General features: G+C 42.3%; 1 protein-coding gene across 1 annotated transcript in view; it reads left to right on the top strand.

Annotated features, from left to right (window-relative positions):
• The window catches only part of LOC133350272 (mucin-5B-like), a 101,266-nt gene extending 81,254 nt beyond the window's left edge, over window positions 1–20,012 (top strand). Inside the window, 18 exon segments of the mRNA XM_061564446.1 lie at window positions 7,560–7,806; window positions 7,964–8,008; window positions 8,355–8,575; window positions 8,752–8,929; window positions 9,544–9,725; window positions 9,727–9,798; window positions 10,526–10,709; window positions 12,121–12,352; window positions 12,883–13,064; window positions 13,410–13,479; window positions 13,723–13,823; window positions 14,261–14,292; window positions 14,580–14,757; window positions 15,727–15,770; window positions 15,973–16,101; window positions 16,418–16,460; window positions 16,717–16,834; window positions 18,675–20,012. Coding sequence (XP_061420430.1) covers window positions 7,560–7,806; window positions 7,964–8,008; window positions 8,355–8,575; window positions 8,752–8,929; window positions 9,544–9,725; window positions 9,727–9,798; window positions 10,526–10,709; window positions 12,121–12,352; window positions 12,883–13,064; window positions 13,410–13,479; window positions 13,723–13,823; window positions 14,261–14,292; window positions 14,580–14,757; window positions 15,727–15,770; window positions 15,973–16,101; window positions 16,418–16,460; window positions 16,717–16,834; window positions 18,675–18,828 — 2,412 coding nt within the window. The 3' untranslated portion in view covers window positions 18,829–20,012.
• Window positions 20,013–20,508: the final 496 nt, after the last annotated feature.

Here is a 20,508-nt window from a genome sequence, read left to right as displayed (position 1 = left end):
TTCTGGGTAATGTGTGTTCCTATTACCAACTAGACAATGAAATATACAGAAGCTTTATGATCTCATCTTCATTTCTGTCAAGTGTAATGTGGATGCTTAAAATACTTGTTAAATATGGAATTGTAATATATGTTATGAATTGCATGTAAATGTCTATGTTTGTGCAATGCAGTGGCAGCGTTGAAATGACCACCGAACTCCGTGAGGGCTGCTTCTGTCCAGAAGGAACAATGATCTGTGACCATGCTTGCGTACCACTACCAAGTAAGATCACTGATATAGTTATCTTCACTATTGTCGCTAAATAACACATTTTGCTATCGTCAGTATTTGGAAAATAATGGGGAAATGTTTAATTATTTTCCAGCTTCAACAATACCTCCATCTACTACGCAAGAAAGTACAACCACTGTTACCTTTACCACGGAAAAACCATCAACCAATGAGGCGACAACAGCGTTCATATCCTCAGCCACATCTCTTGGGTCGTTGCCCACAACACCTGAAACAACTGCTGTATCTACAACAGTCGACAAAGGCTGTCACTCTGTAAATCCACCACGTCAAGTAAGTGAATATTTTTAATTCCTTCATCTATTGTAGCTTCTTTGACTTGACACTATGATTAATGTATGAAATACAAGATGCTACCATGTCATGAAAGCCATGTTTTTTCCCGGTTTTTTCACGTACTAATATTTTTTTATCAAGTTCCTCACACCGATTATGCTTCATCTTTGCAGTTCATGGAATCGTGGAAGGTTGACAACTGCACGATCGCCACCTGCAATGGCGGCGACAACATCTCCTACTCCACCAAAAAGTGCAGCGTCTCCACGAAACCCAAGTGCCGCAACGCAATGATGGTGTACGATGCTGATGGCTGTTGCTACACCTGGAAGTGCTTCTGTGAGTATCTTTCTCGCTTTCTAAAACAAACTAAATGGATTGAAACGTTATGATGGTCTCGAAACACAATGGATATGGATACTTTACGATCTGAATATTAGTGAGCTTCGCGATTTTTTGATGCATTAAGTACATTGCTTAAACATTCCTGCAATTAAAACTTGCCTTTCTAAAAATATATATAACATACAGTTTATTCGGTGACATTTTGAGATGGCATAGTGAATTGAAATTTACAATGCTGTGAAATATGATGAATGGATGGTTTAGAATGTTGCCGTGATTTAATTTCTATTCATTTGTGTTCTTGGTAGAATGTCTTCCAGTGCAATGATGATTTGTGCTTCTTCTGCCCAAAGGCAACTGCAAGGGATGGGGAGATCCCCACATCCGCACCTTTGACCAAGTTCTGTACGCATTCCTGGAAGACTGCACATACACCCTGGTGGAGGAGAAGGTTGACCGCCACCATCTCTCAATCATCACCGACAATTTCCAATTCTACCCTGGAAACCCAGCCTCCTTCCCCAGGGGCATCACCGTCAACTACAATGGCAACTCCGTCAACATGAGCATCCCAGCCATTGTCAGTAAAAGGCAGAGCATCATCACGGTAAGCATCACCGTTGTTTTTTTCCGCAACCGAAGTATGAAAACGGAAGAGCAAAATATTACACCTGAGAAGCCTATGTTTGGACAATGCTAATTGATTGCACTTTTGAATTTATCCAGGTTCTCTACAACAATGAGCTGGTAACACTACCATTTTCATCAGACGGGATTGAGATTACATCCACAGATGTTATTGTGACGGTGCACATCCCTGCAATCTACTCAACGATCGTCTTCACTGGCCAGATGTATTCTATCGATCTTCCATATGAGCTCTTTGGTGACAACACCCAGGGACAGTGTGGTAAGGGAACTCATTCAATTAGTTGAGGACAATTTGACAGGATTGCATGTCTACAACATTTATACAACATTATTGAAATCCATCGCAATCTTTTTTTCCTAAAGTCATTTGGAAATTGTCTATCAACGGATCCACACTTAAAGCCCCATTATTTTCGCATTTCAGGAACGTGCAACAACCAGGCCAGTGATGACTGTGTGCGCAAGAGTGGGAAGTCGGAAGCATCTGATTGCTGCCAGGTCACGGCCAAGGAGTGGATGGTGGCCGATCCCAGCAAGCCACACTGCAAATCACCAGGGCCATCGGGCAGCGTGCCTTGCCAGACTCCCACTCCAACCACTACAGCCCCTTGTGTATTCGACCACAAACTGTGCAAGGCCATCGATAAGACGTACGCAACCTTAACCATGATTATGTTATAATAACAGACCTAATTTTTCCAATTGCAACGCACTTTTTCGTATATATCTGACATCCAACGCTTTCATAATGTGAAACATTGAAGAAAATCGCTTGATTGGTGTACCGTTCGTTTTTGCACTGAAGATTAATTTTCGAGCATAATATTTCCACTGTGTTTATGGTACTGTACTTTCAAATCAGTCACCATCCACTTATTGCGTCTCTACAGGGAGTTTTCTGCTTGCTCAGAGGTGACCAGTCTATTGAGCTACATAGAGACGTGCAAGTTCGACCAGTGCAGAGTGAACTCCATTCCAGCTGGGTGCCCCAGCATCCAATCTGCAGCAGATGACTGTGCCATGCTGGGCTATTACGTGGACTGGAGAAAAGCCACCGAAGGAGGCTGTGGTAAGAAACACCAGGACTCTCATGGACCCTTGCCCACGGCATTATTAATCAGGACTCTTACATTTGTAATAAAGGTCGTTGAAGCGACTTCTGGAATCCGGTCTTTATTTGTCTTTCATTACAACACTCCTTCACGCTGCTGACAGACAGCGTGAGAGGGATAGAAAGAGAGAGATGCGCGCAGCCACGTGGCAGCCTGGACCCCCGCTCTCGTGTGGCCTCTCCCCTTCGTTCGTTCCAGTTCTGACCACGTGTTGTTCGTCTCCACCCCTATTTAATACCTGGGTCACGTGGTACGTTTCCACCAATCCTGGTTAGCCTCTATGGAATCTTCCAGACTCCACCGTAGGCTCCCGGGACCACGCCCCTGACTCGTCTCCCCATTGGCTGTGGCTAAAGCCAGCAGAACCAATCGTCTACTTACAGCTGTCACCTTTCCATTACGACAGGGCCACGCCCCTAGGCTTCCCCCCATTGGCTATGGACCAGGACTGGCAGAGCCAATCATCGTGACGAGTTGTGATCCGTCAACGACCCGGATATATCCTCACATTACACATTGTACATCTGTGCACTGCATCATGTATTGTGATGACTGACAGCATGTAATGGAATGGTTGGGTTCACAGACTTCGAGTGTCCTGTTGGAATGGAGTACAAGCCTGCAGGACCCAAACCGGTGGCATCCTGCAGTTCTGGGTAATGTGTGTTCCTATTACCAACTAGACAATGAAACATACAAAAGCTTTATGATCTCATCTTCATTTCTGTCAAGTGTAATGTGAATGCGTAAAATACTTGTTAAAAATGGAATTGTCAACATCTGTTATGAATTGCATGTAATGTCTATGTTTGTGCAATGCAGTGGCAGCGTTGAAATGACCACCGAACTCGTGAGGGCTGCTTCTGTCCAGAAGGAACAATGATCTGTGACCATGCTTGCGTCCCACTACCAAGTAAGATCACTGATATAGTTATTATAACTATTGTCGCTAAATAACACATTTTGCTATCGTCAGTATTTGAAAAATAATGGGGATATTTCTAATTATTTTCCAGCTTCAACAACACCTCCATCTATTACACAAGAAAGTACAACCACTGTTACCTTTACCACGGGAAAACCATCAACCACTGAGGTGACAACAGCGTTCATATCCTCAGCCACATCTCTAGGGTCGTTGCCCACAACACCTGAAACAACTGCTGTATCTACAACAGTCGACAAAGGCTGTCGCTCTGTAAATCCACCACGTCAAGTAAGTGAATATTCTTATTGCCTTCATCTCTTGTAGCTTCCTTGACTTGACAATATGATTAATGCATGAAATACAAGATGCTACCATGTCATGAAAGCCATGTTATTATTATTTTAACATGCTAAGAATTTGTATCAAGTTCCTCACACCGATTATCCTTTATCTTTGCAGTTCATGGAATCGTGGAAGGTTGACAACTGCACGATCGCCACCTGCAATGGCGGCGACAACATCTCCTACTCCACCAAAAAGTGCAGCGTCTCCAAGAAACCCAAGTGCCGCAACGCAATGATGGTGTACGATACTGATGGCTGTTGCTACACCTGGAAGTGCTTCTGTGAGTAGCGTTCTCGCTTTCTAAAACAAACTGGATGGATTGAAACGTTTTGATGGTCTCGAAACACAATGGATATGGATGCTTTACGATCTGAATATCGTTCGAATGCTTCGCGATTTTTTCCTGCATTAAGCTCATTGCTTAAACATTCCTGTAATTAAAACTTGCCTTTCTAAAAAAATATATCATACAGTTTATTAGGTGACATTTTGAGATAGCATAGTGAATTGAAATTTACAATGCTTTGAATCATGATGAATTGATGATTTAGAATGTTGCCGTGATTTAATTTATATTAATTTGTGTTCTTGGTAGAATGTGTTCCAGTGCAATGATGATTTGTGCTTCTTCTGCCCAAAGGCAACTGCAAGGGATGGGGAGATCCCCACATCCGCACCTTCGACCAAGTTCTGTACGCATTTCTGGAAGACTGCACATACACCCTGGTGGAGGAGAAGGTTAACCGCCACCATCTCTCAATCATCACCGACAATTTCCAATTCTTCCCTGGAACCCCAGCCTCCTTCCCCAGGGGCATCACCGTCAACTACAACGGCAACTCCGTCAACATGAGCATCCCAGCCATTGTCAGGAAAAAGCAGAGCATCATCACGGTATACATCACCGCTATTTTTATTTGCAATCTAAGTATGTTACAGGAAGAGCAAAATAATTCATCTGAGATGCCTGTGTTTGGACAATGCGAATTGATTGCACTTTTGAATTTATCCAGGTTCTCTACAACAATGAGCTGGTAAAACTACCATTTTCATCAGACGGGATTGAGATTACATCCACGGATGTTATTGTGACGGTGCACATCCCTGCAATCTACTCAACGATCGTCTTCACTGGCCAGATGTATACTATCGATCTTCCATATGAGCTCTTTGGTGACAACACCCAGGGACAGTGTGGTAAGTGAACTCTTTAAATTATTTGGGGACAATTCGACAGGTTACATGTCTACAACATTTATACAACATTATTGAAATGCATCACAATCTTTTTTTCCTAAAGTCACTTGTAAATTGTCTATCAACGGATCCACACTCAAAGCCCCATTATTGTCGCATTTCAGGAACGTGCAACAACCAGGCCAGTGATGACTGTGTGCGCAAGAGTGGGAAGTCGGAAGCATATGATTGCTGCCAGGTCACGGCCAAGGAGTGGATGGTGGCCGATCCCAGCAAGCCACACTGCAAATCACCAGGGCCATCGGGCAGCGTGCCTTGCCAGACTCCCACTCCAACCCCTACAGCCCCTTGTGTATTCGACCACAAACTGTGCAAGGCCATCGATAAGACGTACGCAACCTTAACCATGATTATGTTATAATAACACACGTCATTTTTCCAATTGCAACGCACTTTTTCGTATATATCTGACATCCAGCGCTTTCGTAATGTGAAACATTGAAGAAAATCGCTTGATTGGTGTACCGTTCGTTTTTCACTGAAGATACATTTTTGAGCATAATATTTCCACTGTATATATGATACTGTACTTTAAAATCAGTCACCATCCACTTATTGTGTCTCTACAGGGAGTTCTCTGCTTGCTTAGAAGTGACCAGTCTATTGAGCTACATAGAGACGTGCAAGTTCGACCAGTGCAGAGTGAACTCCACTCCAGCTGGGTGCCCCAGCATCCAATCTGCAGCAGATGACTGTGCCATGCTGGGCTATTACGTGGACTGGAGGAAAGCCACCGAAGGAGGCTGTGGTAAGAAACACCAGGACTCTCATGGACCCTTGCCCACGGCATTATTATTAATAAGGACTCTTACCTTGTACATCTGCACACTTGTTGCACACTAGAAATGAAGGACGTGGGCAGGTGCTCCAAATCGAGTGCAAGCACATTTATTTATTGTGGTTAATATTAAGCTTGTGAAGAATAGCACCGTCACTCTGTAAAATGTTACACGCAGCAATTATTCCGAGTCGCCATTAGCCATGTTACTGGTTTACACGTGTGGTAATTCATTAACCCTCTCTCTTAAACCCAATTCTACTACTGATAAACCATGTTTGTCTTTGACAATCACATTTGCACATCACTATTCGAATATTACTTTAATCCAAAGCTGTATGTCTATCTATACCATCCACTTATATCGGTATCTTACACCCATTATATGTACTGTATGTGTACAGTATACGTACTGTATATCACCATTGTGCAGCTTACTACTTTACATGTGTTCTATTCTCAATAGCATTGCAAGTAGTCATACTGTGGGTACATGGGCATGGTTATAGACTAAACAGTATTAGAGTTACAGAATTACAATGACAGTAAGTAATTACAGTGCGTCATCCCTTTACAATGCACAGTGCTAAAAGGCCTCTAATTGCATATATCACAAACGAACAATTCAAAGCCACACTTAAAGACTAGAACACGTCTAGAACAAGTCTAGAACATTTATATAACGATCAAAAACAACCTTTGGGTCCTTTACCTATAAAATGCAACAGCACGTGTTACACGCAGCAATTCTTCCGAGTCGCCATTAACCATGTGACTGGTTTACACGTGCAGTTATTCATTAACCCTGCCAGCCACCTACAGGCCCAACTCAGTCATCACATGCTGCTGTACACTTGCATTGATGCACTGCACAGCACATCAGGACTTTCACAGAACCACACTTTACTCCCTTGCTGCACAAGGACATACTTAAAAGAGTGATCCATTCCTAATGTGCCACACACTGCATCATGTATTATGATGAATGACAGCATGTAATCGAATGGTTGGGTTCACAGACTTCGAGTGTCCTGTTGGAATGGAGTACAAGCCTGCAGGACCCAAACAGGTGGCATCCTGCAGTTCTGGGTAATGTGTGTTCCTATTACCAATTGGACAATGAAACATACTAAAGCTTTATGATCTCATCTTCATTTCCGTCCAGTATAATGTGAATGCGTAAAATACTTGTTAAATATGTAATTGTTAACATATGTTATGAATTGCATGTAAATATCTATGTTTGTGCAATGCAGTGGGAGCTTTGAAATGACCATCGAACTCCGTGAGGGCTGCTTCTGTCCAGAAGGAACAATGATCTGTGACCATGCTTGCGTCCCACTACCAAGTAAGATCACTGATATAGTTATCTTCACTATTGTCACTAAATAACACATTTTGCTATCGTCAGTATTTGGAAAATAATGTAAAAATATTTAATTATTTTCCAGCTTCAACAACACTTCCGTCTACTACACAAGGAAGTACAACCGCTGTTACCTTTACAACCGGAAAACGATCAACCTCCCAGAAATCAATTACTACAGTTGTGCAACCAACTACCACAACTCAGTCTACTGGTGGATCAACACGTGGCCAATCAAAATCCTCGACTTCTGCATTCACATCCCCAACCATATCTCATAGACCTGTGTCGACAACACCCCCTATGAAAAGCAAAGCATCTACGACAAAAGCTACTTCCACGGTTGTTCCGACTACTCGCTCACATGTCGAACCAACAATCACACCTGTAACTGTTCAAACGGTTCAAGCAACCCGGCCTCTCTCCACATCCACATTCAACAAGTCTTCCTCTGGTATGCTTAATTGCTTTATCCACTACTTGTGCTTACGTGTTTTGGTGGAGAATATTACATTACGGTGTGTCATTCTAACGTTGTTCACATTTCTGTGCAAATAAATGGAAACACTGAACATTTTCCAAAATATTTCATGTGCATTGTTGTTTTACAGACGCACCTTGTGTATGCAAGATTAACGGTTTCACAGCTAAACCAGGCAAGTTCACGATTTACTATTCTCTGTTAATGCATATGTTGCACACTCGAAATTAATCAGCTGTCATCAACTATTTTTCCTGCTTAATTTGTATTTAATTCTAATGCAAACATATGTTGGTGTTTTCTTTTCATCAGTCAAGTATTTTTTTGTGTTTAGTTTGTTGTCCTTTCCCCCTCACCTTCTGATTAGCACACGGTTGGCTACGTATGGTACAATAGAAGTTCAACATATATACAACCTCACTCATTGTCATTGAATATTCCTATAATTATTCATCACTATCTCTATGATATATCACGAACAGTTTTTTACAGTGAATAATATAAAACATTTTTGAATGCAGATGGAACCTTGCATGTCATAAAGGATGACGACGGCTGGTGTTACTACATGAGCTGCTCTTCAAACTGCTTTGCGATCACCACCAGCCATAGGCGGTGTGATACTGCTTCCACCAAGACACAAAACGAGACCTCACAGCCAACAACACGCCCTGCGTCGACGAGCGTGGCTCCCTCCAGCTCACAGCCATCCGGATGTTTCTACAAGGACCACCACTATAAGGCATGCACCTTGAAAATGTTAAATCTTGGGTTCACTTGTCTTGAACATATGTTGATGAATTTTGACATTCTCTAACATTACCTGCTGCACAAAATATGTTTCTGAAAAAGTTGGGAAGAAATTACGTAAAATCCAGAGTTTTTTTTGCCCATTCTGACACTTATCAACTATTGCAGGTTGGTGAAAAATGGCAAATTGACAGCTGCACCACAGCAACGTGCCGTAGTGGGAACCAAGTCATGACGGAACCGGTCGTCTGCCTCAACCCACCTATGCCCAAGTGCAGGAATCCCACCACAATGCCGGTGAAAGTGTACGATAACAACGGCTGCTGCTACACCTGGAAATGCAACTGTGAGCATTGGCGTCCAGCTATACACCTCCACTTCTCAGATAACACAGTACAATGATGTATGTCTCACTCATAAGTTACTGCAGTATAGATGAAAATTTAATAAGGTTGAATCGGTGAACATCTACAGAATTTGAGAGTTGCACCGTGCGCAAATTGGTCACTAGACGAAAATAAAATACAAACTTGCTTTAAACATGGAAAACGAGAAGTAAGTGAATTCACGCGAGATTAAGAATCCATCACTGCGTGTGAATAACGTCACCTTCCAAACATACCATGCTTATTGTGAACGGTTTGTTGGTCAGAACGTATATATTCCAGGAGGATATGCGACATTTTACTGGAATGGTAATAATTAAAACAGCCTCCACATACTACGAACAACTCAGGATGTTACTTAGCTGAACAATAACTGGCACATGCAAATGAAACAAGAATTACGGGTACAAAAACCCCACATATGGAGCAACCCACACACAAGGCAGCTCACCCACTGTGATCATACACACATTGTCGATTGTGTTGTGATGTGTAATTGTCGAGAGTTTATGCAAGTTTTAAATCATGGATGAAATCATGCATCACAACGCTGCTTGTATGTATCCAAACATAGGTCAGTGCCAAGGATGGGGAGACCCCCACTACCGTACCTTTGATGGTCAGAAATACATTTTCCTGGAGGACTGCACTTATACCTTGGTGGAGGAGAAGATCAATAAGTATGCCTTTTCAGTGCTGGTCGACAATTACTACTTCTACAAAGATACTCCGGCGTCCTTTGTAAGAGGCATCACCAGTCAACTACAATGGGAATTCTGCAAACATCAGCCTCCCGGCTGCCAAGGGCAGGCAGACTGTTATTAACAAGGTAAATATACCACATACACGTCTAAAGAGGTGTCCAGATCCCCTGCCAACACTATTGGAAATGAATGTACCCTTGATAGACATTTCAATCGTAATATATTTCAGCTGTTTTAATTTATGAGGGTAGATATTTGCAAAGGAAATGGCTCACCATTGGCTTTCAGAGTAATTTTAATGAGAAATTATTCCAATTTACAATTGGTGGAGGAGTGTTGCACTGATTATCGCGCTGTGCTATGAACCTGACCATCCAAGTTTTATTCCTGATCACGGCTAACATCAGTGGCAAGTGATATCAGAACCGGTTCTGCCCTTCCCCCCACCATCTCCCCATCACCTTCACCGAACGTACTGAGATCACAGCATGGCGAAGTATGGCCAAAATATACAATGACTAACATGGTGTGCGGAGGCCTTCATCCATTCATGGATTGAGAATGGCTGTCATTTTTTGTCATATAATGTACAGCCCTTTGTCTATCCACTGCCAGTTGAAAGACTCCTCATACCATGTCGGTTGTAGGGGTAGTTTGACCATAGCGCATTTCGCTGGTCTGTGCGGGTTGGTGAATGGGAGATCCAGGAGTGTACCAGATATCACTCGCCACTGATGTTAGCCTGTGCAGGGAATCGAACTCTGGTCACTGGGTATATAGCACAACTTTGTATTTTAAATGAGTATCTTCACAGTTGTCACAGCCGATAAAACTGCCCTGTGGTATTTGCAGGTGATCTTCAATGGGCAGGCAGTTGCCTTTCCATTTGTGGGCAAGGGTTTTGTCATCACGAATCACGAGACACAAATATTGGTGGAGATCCCTGCCATTGGCGCCTCGGTCTCCTTCACGGGCATGATGTTCACAGTGGATCTACCCTATAGCCTCTTTGGCAACAACACCCAAGGACAGTGTGGTATGTGTATTTGTATTTGCACGATTTTGAATATCCAAACCTTATTTTATTACTTTTGACATGCATGCATGCATGTCTGAATATATGACAGAACTTGGCCAGATTCGCTGCTGTGTCTCGTCATCTGATGTATTTCAACACTCAAGTTATTCATCTTAGCAATCTCTTCACAGGTAGAAAGGATGCTGCTTTGCCCCTGAGAACACACAGTACTGAGAACACCTGATGGGTATCATATTTACAAGTGACACATTTTTTGTAATTTAATCCACTGTGGGTGTAGACCTTTAAAGATTAATGTTGAATCCGTAAACTTTTATTTTAACTAACGTATGCACCGTCCTATTCATTTGTGGACATCGTGATACACTGACAAGGGGTTTGTTTCACCCTGCGGATAAAGAAGATAAACGTATCATTGTGGGCCATCTTCCTATGGGCCGGCTGCAGATATGTTTAAAGGCTAAAGTGGTTTTGAATTTCTGAACTTCGTCAGCAGGGTGTGACTTGCTATAAAACCCTGCCAAGTTGCCGAGGTTTTATGCCAGACCCCTCTTCAAACGTGGGGCCCTTTCAGCACAGGATAGCAAAATGACACAAAATTATGCAAAGTGTATTATATGTTTATTATTGTGGGTCATGAACACGAACAAGGTGTGTTTCTGGCGAGGCTCTGCAAGGAGCTGTTGTAACATGCACAATTGAAATCATATTGAAGTGTTACATGTTGAAACAGCTTCTCATCCATACTCTTCTCATCCAATTATGATTAGGAAATAAAATGTGTCACTAACATTATTATGGCCTCATGTGACCATTGGTTAATCACATTTGAATGATTAAATTCGTAACATGTCTGTAAGATGTTCAACTGCCCCCTGCACCTGAAATAAGGAGTCAACATCTATTGAGGTTGATGACCGCCTGCACTAGCTGTACGTACGTACGTTGAACTTCTTTCGCACCATATGTAGCCAACCGTGCTAATCGGAGGATGCGGGGGAAGGACAGAAACTAAACACAAAAAGCAGTTCTAAATAAATTAGTTTTCAATCGAGATTTAAAAGTGCATAGCTCTAGTGGCTTCCTAATATCGTAAGGAAGAGCGTTCCAGACGGCCGCGGAAGTGCGTCTGAAAGCACGCTGTGCGGCGACCCGTCTTTGTTTGATGGCCAGTCAAAAGCCACTGCTGTCAGGATGACCGGAGTTCGCACGATGGTTTATGCTCCTTGACGAGCTCAGCAAGGTATTGTGGTTCATTGGTGGCAAGCACTTTGTGTGCGACGAGAGCGATCTCGTAACGTATTCGTTCGGCGATCACTGCACGGACACGGTCGCACCTCGCTGCGTATGGTAACACCGGACGCAACAAGTGGCAGCGGTAAGCCCCCTGGTCTCGTGTCTCTCGCAGGCACCTGCAACAATGCCCGCGGGGACGACTGCATGCGTCGGAGCGGCGTGGTTGAGGACGCCTCGTGCTGCGCCGTCACGGCTGCCGACTGGATGGTGCCTGACGCCAGCAAGCCGCACTGCAGAGCCAAGGCACCCACCGGCCAGAAGCCCTGCCCATCCACCACGCCCACCACGCGTCCGTACTGCACCGCTGACACCGCCACCATCTGTGACATCATCACCAGCAACAGGTGGGGGGATTTGTTGTGATGTATTGCTACTTTAATAAAATCCAAAATAGTCATTATTACTAATGTTTAACTCTTTAATTGTTCGATGTTTCTGTTGTTGTTGTTGCTGCTTTTACGCTATTGTTCCTGTTCCTGCAAGCTTGCGGTTTTAGTTTACATAGACGTGTACAACACAGAAAACATTCGCTCTCAACTGATATACCCACAAAAGTGCTGTTTGTTGCTGGCCCCTTGGTGTTTTGGGCATGCACTCAGCAACCGAGGTTTCGAGGCACAGTTGCACCTGCCACTGGCCCCCCCACACACACCCCATCCCGACACCCCGATTTTTACCACCTGATTTCAACACACGTCCAGTACATTATTCTCACTGCGGAATTTACTCTTGTGAAGAATGCTTTTCTCACAATAAAGGTTTTTTTTGGGGGGGGGGGGGTTAGATCGCGTGAAGTATAAATCACGAATAATATTTTTCGCGAAAGCCTCCTGCGTGTTAATGCTTTTCTCGCTCTTCGCCGCGTTCTTTGCAGGGCGTTTGCTGGATGCGCCGAAGCGACAGACTTGAGCGAGTTCTTCGACTCGTGCGTCTTCGACACATGCACCGTTCCAACGGCCCTCGAGGTCGGTTGCGCCAGCCTGCAGGTGGCCGCGGAGCAGTGCGCGGCACTCGGCTTCTACGTCGACTGGAGAAGCCTCACGCGCGGGATGTGCCGTACGTCGCTTCTCTGAGCTTCGCCAAGTGGCACTGACGATGTTTCGGTTCCCTTTGCTCTAACAATGAATAATGATAATCATTTAGCTGAGGCTGGTGGTAATTATCGGCAAAACACCGTACTCGAATTGTACATGTTGTGGGTTTACTCTCCAACAAACTGGTATGCTGAACTAGTAAAGAATTGGCATGTCCTGTTTACGTGACAACCCTTACCAATTGGCTGTGTCTGTTGGTGGCGGGTTTAACGACACATATATATTTACGCAACTAGATTGTAATGCAGATGACTTGTTTTTAAATACCTTTAACCATTTTAATATTGTGTTATTTTATTTTATTTAGAATACAACTGCTCATCTGGACTCGAGTACCAACCCATGCGGCCTAAAGAACAGCTCAGCTGTGATTACAGGTATATCTTTTTTTTTATATAGATGCTGCATAATACATTACATTGTATCCATTGAAGCACCTGCAAAGGTTATTATTAATTGCCTCAAATCATAACCAAACTGTAATACCGATACAAGGCTTAATGATGTGTAAAACACATTTATGTAATAAGCTCATAGCACATGTATTGATATGAAATATAAATGAATATGCTTGATCTTTGGACATGTTTTAATACCATTGTACTTTACACATTGTTCAGTGGCGCAACAATCCAGACTTCAATTGTAGAAGAGGGCTGCTTCTGCCCCAAGGGAATGAAAATGTTCAACTCACAAGCACAAACCTGCGTGGTGGAGTGTGGTAAGTGGGCATTTGTCCGTACAGGTGCCACACCTAGGGACAGACTGTCCTTAGCAGTGCAACGTAACATTCCCTGCCAGAACCTTATGTACAAGAAGTTCTGATGGTATCCGTGAAACGCAATGAATACCACGTCATCAGTGACGCATGTGTGTACAAACACCTCGACTTATTACATCCGTCATTTGGTCAACCACCGTGGAGAAAGAGCGATGAGATTAGTTCATCGACCAGAGTGAGATAACATTACAGTCGCAGCATAAGACTGAAGGAAGAAGACCGTGGGGAGGCCTTCACCCAGCAGTAGATTGACAACGGTTGATAATTCATAATAAACGTTTTTGGGTTAGATCGCATTATTTATAAATGTGTTTGTGTGTAAATATTGCGCAGTATTGATCATTCATGTGTTTGTTTTTTTGTCTTCTCTCTCATAGGTTGCATGGGGCCACAAGGAACACCTGTGATGGTATTTGATAACAATAATAATGCATGTAGAAATAACATCATGATGACACTAAATACCAATACAATTCACATTAAAGCTCGCCTATTTTTAAAGTATGCCAATTGTTACACGAAAAATGCCATTGAGTTAAATGCGACTACATACATCCAAGCATTTTGAAAGTTTTTGCAGACACATCATTCGAAATTGAAGGACAACTCAAGTTGTTTCAGAGCTTGTGAAACGCCCATTACGAATTGCGGATACCGAGCCTTAAATGACGCAATGCTTATGTTCACGCTTTTCAGTTCGGAGACAGCTGGCAGAGTGACTGCAAGGAGTGCGTCTGCGACAAGGCGAGCGCCAGCGTTCAGTGTGCACCTATCAAATGCCCCAAAAATCCCGAGCACAGCTGCAAGCCCTGGGAAACCCAGGAGCTCGTGACGGTTGACAAACACCCCTCATGCTGCCCCATCTACGCGTGCGGTAAGCAGATTTCGTGTGCGGAAAAGACCCGCTATTCTACAGATTGAATTGTCCGCGTTATCCCTGAGCACGCGAGTCGCTTTGACCCCGTCGTGGTGGCTTCCGCCTCATCTCCACGATTGCTGGAGACGAGGCTTCGCTGGCAACAGTTCTGCCTCAGTAGCAAGGCGCTGCCTATCTGCCACATCCTGCATGGGTCAAGTGGCTGCGTGGACTTTGGACCCTCCCCGCTATCTCCTTGGCTTGGCCCAGGGGGGTAGTGGGTTGAGGGTTGAGAACTTTTTTTAACTACGCTAAAGTTACTTTTTTCATAGGTTAAACTCAAATATGGATTAAGGTTTGAAAACTTTGATGTCAATGCATATTTCGCACTCTTTCGCAATGTTTTTTCAACGCAAACCCAAGCTAGCAATGTGAACTGGGTGAGCGATGTTATTATGGGCGTGAGCCTCTTGCTTCGGCGTTGGCCCTGTGTCGTCACGGCTGCTTGACGTGGCTGAGAAGCACGATGACCGCAAGGAAGCACGTCTGCCATGGGAATGTGCGCTCTTGGGCCCTGCCTGCTTCAGGAACTGAGCCAGCAGAGTTCCTAGGAGCTGCGGAGCTTGTGGAAGGGATGCGTCGGAGATAGCATGCTATCCAAATACGAACACCGACATGTGCTCGAATGAAAACCAGCACGGACAGCTGAATTGCCTAAACAAGGGCAGGTGTGGTTGTTCGGGTGTGGAGTATTTCTATTGCAGGGTATCAGAATATGGTAGGGGGGTGGGAAAAATATAGTCCTGGCCCATGTCTGGATAGATGAGGCAAACTTGTGTGATGGTGTTTCTAATTTTATTTAAATGACCGCTCAGTACATCTAAATTACAAAACACTGTAAAATAGGGATACTTTTTTTCAACGTTTTAATAAATAATAGTTAGCAAAGTTCTATCAGCGCTAACATTTGTTTAACTCTCTTTTCAGTGCCACGCAGAGACATATGCTTGTATAAAGAGGAAATGTATCAGGTATGTGTGACAAGCATTTGCGTATACGCATATGAACTCGTTAAACAACATCTGAAGACATGTTTGTGATACATCTATGAGACAATTTCATCTTGCATTCGTCCATGTTTACACCTGGAACCAGTTTACATATGACAAACTGTGACTTTGTGTCAATACAGTCTTTTGTAAAAGCCACATCGATTTTTCCCCTTATATGCAGATTGGACAAACGTGGAACAAACCTGGAAACAACTGCACGCAATTTATCTGTACCAGCATCAATGAGCTCGCAGTGATGGAAGAAAAAACGATTGTCTGCAAAGAGTTTGACATCACCAATTGCATCAAGGTAGGTGCCAGACTGCCTTCAGTGATCACAGCTTTTAGGCACGTCAAATCATTTGTTTGCCAGACGTTAGTTCGCTTATGTCAACATCTTTTTTGTTCTGCTGTGAATATAGAATGCTAATGCATTCCGGTTCCAACACCCCACCCCCCTCCTGAATACATTTTATGAGAATTTTCTAAAATCTTTTAAACGTTTTCTTTGTAATAATAATTGAGTCGATATTGGTGAGCTAAAAACGTAATTTTTAAAGGAGTTGTTTTTAGTATGTGGGTTGAAATATATGAATTGTTAAGTGAAGTACTGATTGTGCTTGCAGGGCACAGTGACAACCGATGAATATGGATGCTGTAAGACCTGCTGTAAGTGCCATCATTTGCACTGTATTACTGCCATAGTGAAACATGTTCATAACACCATATGCCACAGTATTGCACGTGCGTGTAACTAGCAATTTTGTGGATTGCCAAATTCCTCAGTTTCATCAAACACGATAACATTTCCCACAAACATTTTCCATATCAATTGTTAAAATCAGCCAATCACCACTGAACATAATTTGTTAAGACTTCACAAATTAATACCGGAATTGCTTACATTTTTTTTGTTTCCTAACAGCTATTCCAAAGTTAGCATGCCAGATCTTTGAGCTGGAGGCAACTGTGAGCCGTCCCAGGTGTGAGCCGAAGAACATCACCCTCTCCACCTGCGAGGGCACGTGTGCATCACGGACATAGTGAGTACTGGCCTTCATTGGTTCTGCTTTGCAATTAACCCAGGGAGCAGGAGTCAGCAACCTCTCAAAGAAGAAGAGACATTTTTTTTGTCTTTGAGCAAAATATTTCGAGAGCCGCATCAAGCGCAGAGCTACTAGTGCACATACAAAACACATGGCAGGTATAATACAGGTTTTTTTGGGGGGATTAGATCGTGTAAATATATAAATGTGTTGTTAAACCCGCCACCACCCGACACAGCCAATTAGTAAGGTTTGTCACGTCAACAGAACGTGCCAATTATTTACGAGTACAGCACGCCGGTGTGTTGGAGAGCGAAGCCACAACATTTACAATCTGAGTACGACGTTTCGCCAATATTTACAACTAGCCACTAGGGGGCAGCCGAAGATCCGTATGCGGCTCCGGAGCCGGAAGTTGCCGACCCGTGCCCCAGGCGAACGTAAGATGCGCAGACTTACATAGGGCCCAAATATACCTACATATTAACCTCGAAAACATACACTCTTATTGGACCCATAGACATACACATGGCCCATGGAAACATTTAATCTATAGACTTATATAGTGTGTATAAAGGTGACTGATAGAGAAACCATAGATTTACATTAGACCTATAGATTTGCATTGATCCATTATTATTGTGTCACTGGGAACAATCAACGCCCTCTTTATTCTGCCAAGTGAATGGCGAAATGAAAGAACCTAGAATTTTGTAAATAATAGGACCATCAATAGGTGGCTGGTTGGCTAAAAATTCAGAACAATAAATTTGCACCTCTGAGATCCTGTGCTGGAATTCAAGCAGCCGTCCGTGATTAAAAAGGGATCTTAAAGTGTCGTCAGTTGATGTTCTCAGCCTTGTCACCAAAAAACCCCCCATCGTTTTCAATTTGGTATTGCTATTCATTTGACATATTCCAGCTGTTTGAGAATTAACATTCTCAGATTGACTGTCACGTGACAAACATTTCTCTCTCGAGCAGGTGGGGTGGGAAAGTGTTGCCCCCTAGTGTGGATGAGGTCACGTGAAGAGTTTTAGCCACAGTCCTATGATATCTGCTGCATTCAACCGTTCTCTAACACGAAGTGATGCACTGCTGTGTGAGATTTACAATTTGAATTTTGTCTCATGACAGGACCCTGGTGGCATAATGAGTATTTTAAGTTATGGGGAAAAGACAAAAAATAATGACACCATCTCTTCAATTTGAACTACATTTGACCACAATCTGAATTTGTTTTACTGTTATCTTCCAATTTGTGTATTATAGTTATATCTAATTATGCTGCATAATAAAATTCCAAGTTATAAAAGTTACTGTGTCTTCTTTAAGACAGGGATTTCTAAACTCCATTTCTTGTGAGTTGCCATGGTCTTCCCTCTTCAATGTTTACCAATACAATTCTCTGTTCAAATACTAATTAAATAAGCAAATGTGATTTCAACAAAATATAGAGCGCAAATACATATTGTCTACTGTTTACTTGGTTTGTTACGCTATTACAGTGACATTCTAGATTTGAACTTTTAGTGACTGCAAGGATCCATAATCTTTGGTTCTTTCGGTAAAGTCACGTAGGTGAAAAAATAAAAATAAGAATCATTGTTTTTTGCTGTGGTTGTCCCACCTGATGACGGAAGCTTGTGTTGCTTCCGAAACGTCGTGATTTAATTTGATCATTTCCATTTTTTCTTTTTATTTCTTATTTGTATTTTGTCACCTACGTGACTTTACCGAAAGAACCGAAGAGTATACAGTGACATTGTTGACATTTCTCCATATGGTAGAGATTGGATCTGGATATTTTGTATTAAAACCCTATCCCTTTCTACAGCTTCGACATGAAAACCATGAACATGGCATCCACGTGTGACTGCTGCAAGCCCGAAGCGACGGAGGAACGCACGGCTGTGCTGGATTGCAAAGGCGTTAAAACACCCATTCAGTACACGTATATTAAATCGTGTGAGTGCAAGCTCTGCAAATAACCATGCAGGAAATAGATTTGTACAGAACATGACAGTGAAGACCGTACTCTATTCAGAAGATACAATGAAATATTAATACGTGTTATCAAATGTAGTATCTTTACTATGCATAATACTTCAATAAGCAGTTCTATCTTAATTCACTATATATTCATTTGCTCTATATTGTATGTCAACACACAAGCCTATCTGACTATACTATCTGACTATACTTAATCCCAATGCTGTTGATCAAATATGAAACGTGCCTTTCTAATTACGGTTTATGATACAATACTGTACAATCTCAATACTACAATTATAATTTATATTGTGTCTCAATAAACTACATCACAAGATATTGTGATGTTTCCATGATTTAAAAAAAGATTTACAATAAAACTTGACAGTACAACTTCAGAGTATCATGGAAATGTGAGGTCAATAACCAAATAGGGTTACCACATTTTCCACAGACTGAGCCCAGACATTTCTCGGTCGACCTAGGTCTATACACACTATGCAGTATAGTGTAATAAAGTTCAACACAATGCCAAGAGATCTTGGTAGAAATAAATTCCTGCCGCCCATAGATTCTAATTCTCTGACTATCTCGGTCAAACGTGGACCAGGTGGCAATGCCACTCCCAAGTGAGGTCAACATTATGCGTACCCCATGTACATTCATCAAAATTGACTGATTTAATCTAATACAGTTTCACAAACTCCAGGTCATGGTCCTTTCATTTGAAGGATGCCACTTTTTGTTTGGGCGTGACACTGTAGAAATAAGGGAATTACTCATCACTACAGATGCGGGGAAATAAACCGAGTCGCTGGCACTACTGTAGCTCGTAGGTCAGATTTTCATATGATTACAGATCTTTGCACGTACTCATAAGTGGTCCTTTCCAGTTCCTACTTGGGGATATTTTTCGTTTTGTTTCAATGAAGAGTTAGCATTAGATTTAGGGGTTGTAGTTTCAGGTTAGGGACAGATTTGCCAAAGACAGCTTTTCATGTGTTGAGTTTGCCGGAAGAGGAGTCAGAAGTGTATCTTTTTTTTTGAATGTTTTACTTGGCAATGACGGTACATTTTACGTAAACAATTGTGAGCATAAACAACATCGTGAAAATGTAACACAGATAAATGTTGGTGTTCGTGCCTGCAATTCTATAAATAAACCTGCTTATTAAGTTGCATACTTGCATTGTAATTTTTGTTTCCTTTGATTAGAAAATGCGACGCATAAATGTGGGTGTTCTTTCTGTTTTTAGACATGCATTCCAATTAATATGAAAAAAACTAATTGGGGAATTATCTTTATGTGAAAAGGCAAATGTTGCCTTTTTTATTTATTGGTCAAGGACCTAAATTTGTGTTTTGAATACTCTGCCATGAAAGATTACTCAGAAGCAATCGTAATGCTGAAAGTATGTGATGTAAAGTGCAAGATATGAAACATGCTGTACAGTATTTGGCAAAATGCTATTACATGTAGTGCATAAATTGCATTTGCATTTTACTATGCTTGAGAATTGACAATACAATTCAATTTAAATATGACTCAATACATCATACTTAAAAACATCACAGAGTAGAATAACTCCATATTTTTGAGAATGGCTGTGCAAGATATTGTCACAGAACTTTTCAATAACCAATAAAGTAACCATTTTATCTTCTACACAATGAGAAAC

This window comes from Lethenteron reissneri, chromosome 33 (assembly GCF_015708825.2).
Source record: "Lethenteron reissneri isolate LAM-NWPU_2019-01 chromosome 33, ASM1570882v1, whole genome shotgun sequence".
Taxonomy (NCBI): Eukaryota; Metazoa; Chordata; class Hyperoartia; order Petromyzontiformes; family Petromyzontidae; genus Lethenteron; species Lethenteron reissneri.
This window is presented reverse-complemented; position numbering and strand designations above follow the sequence as displayed.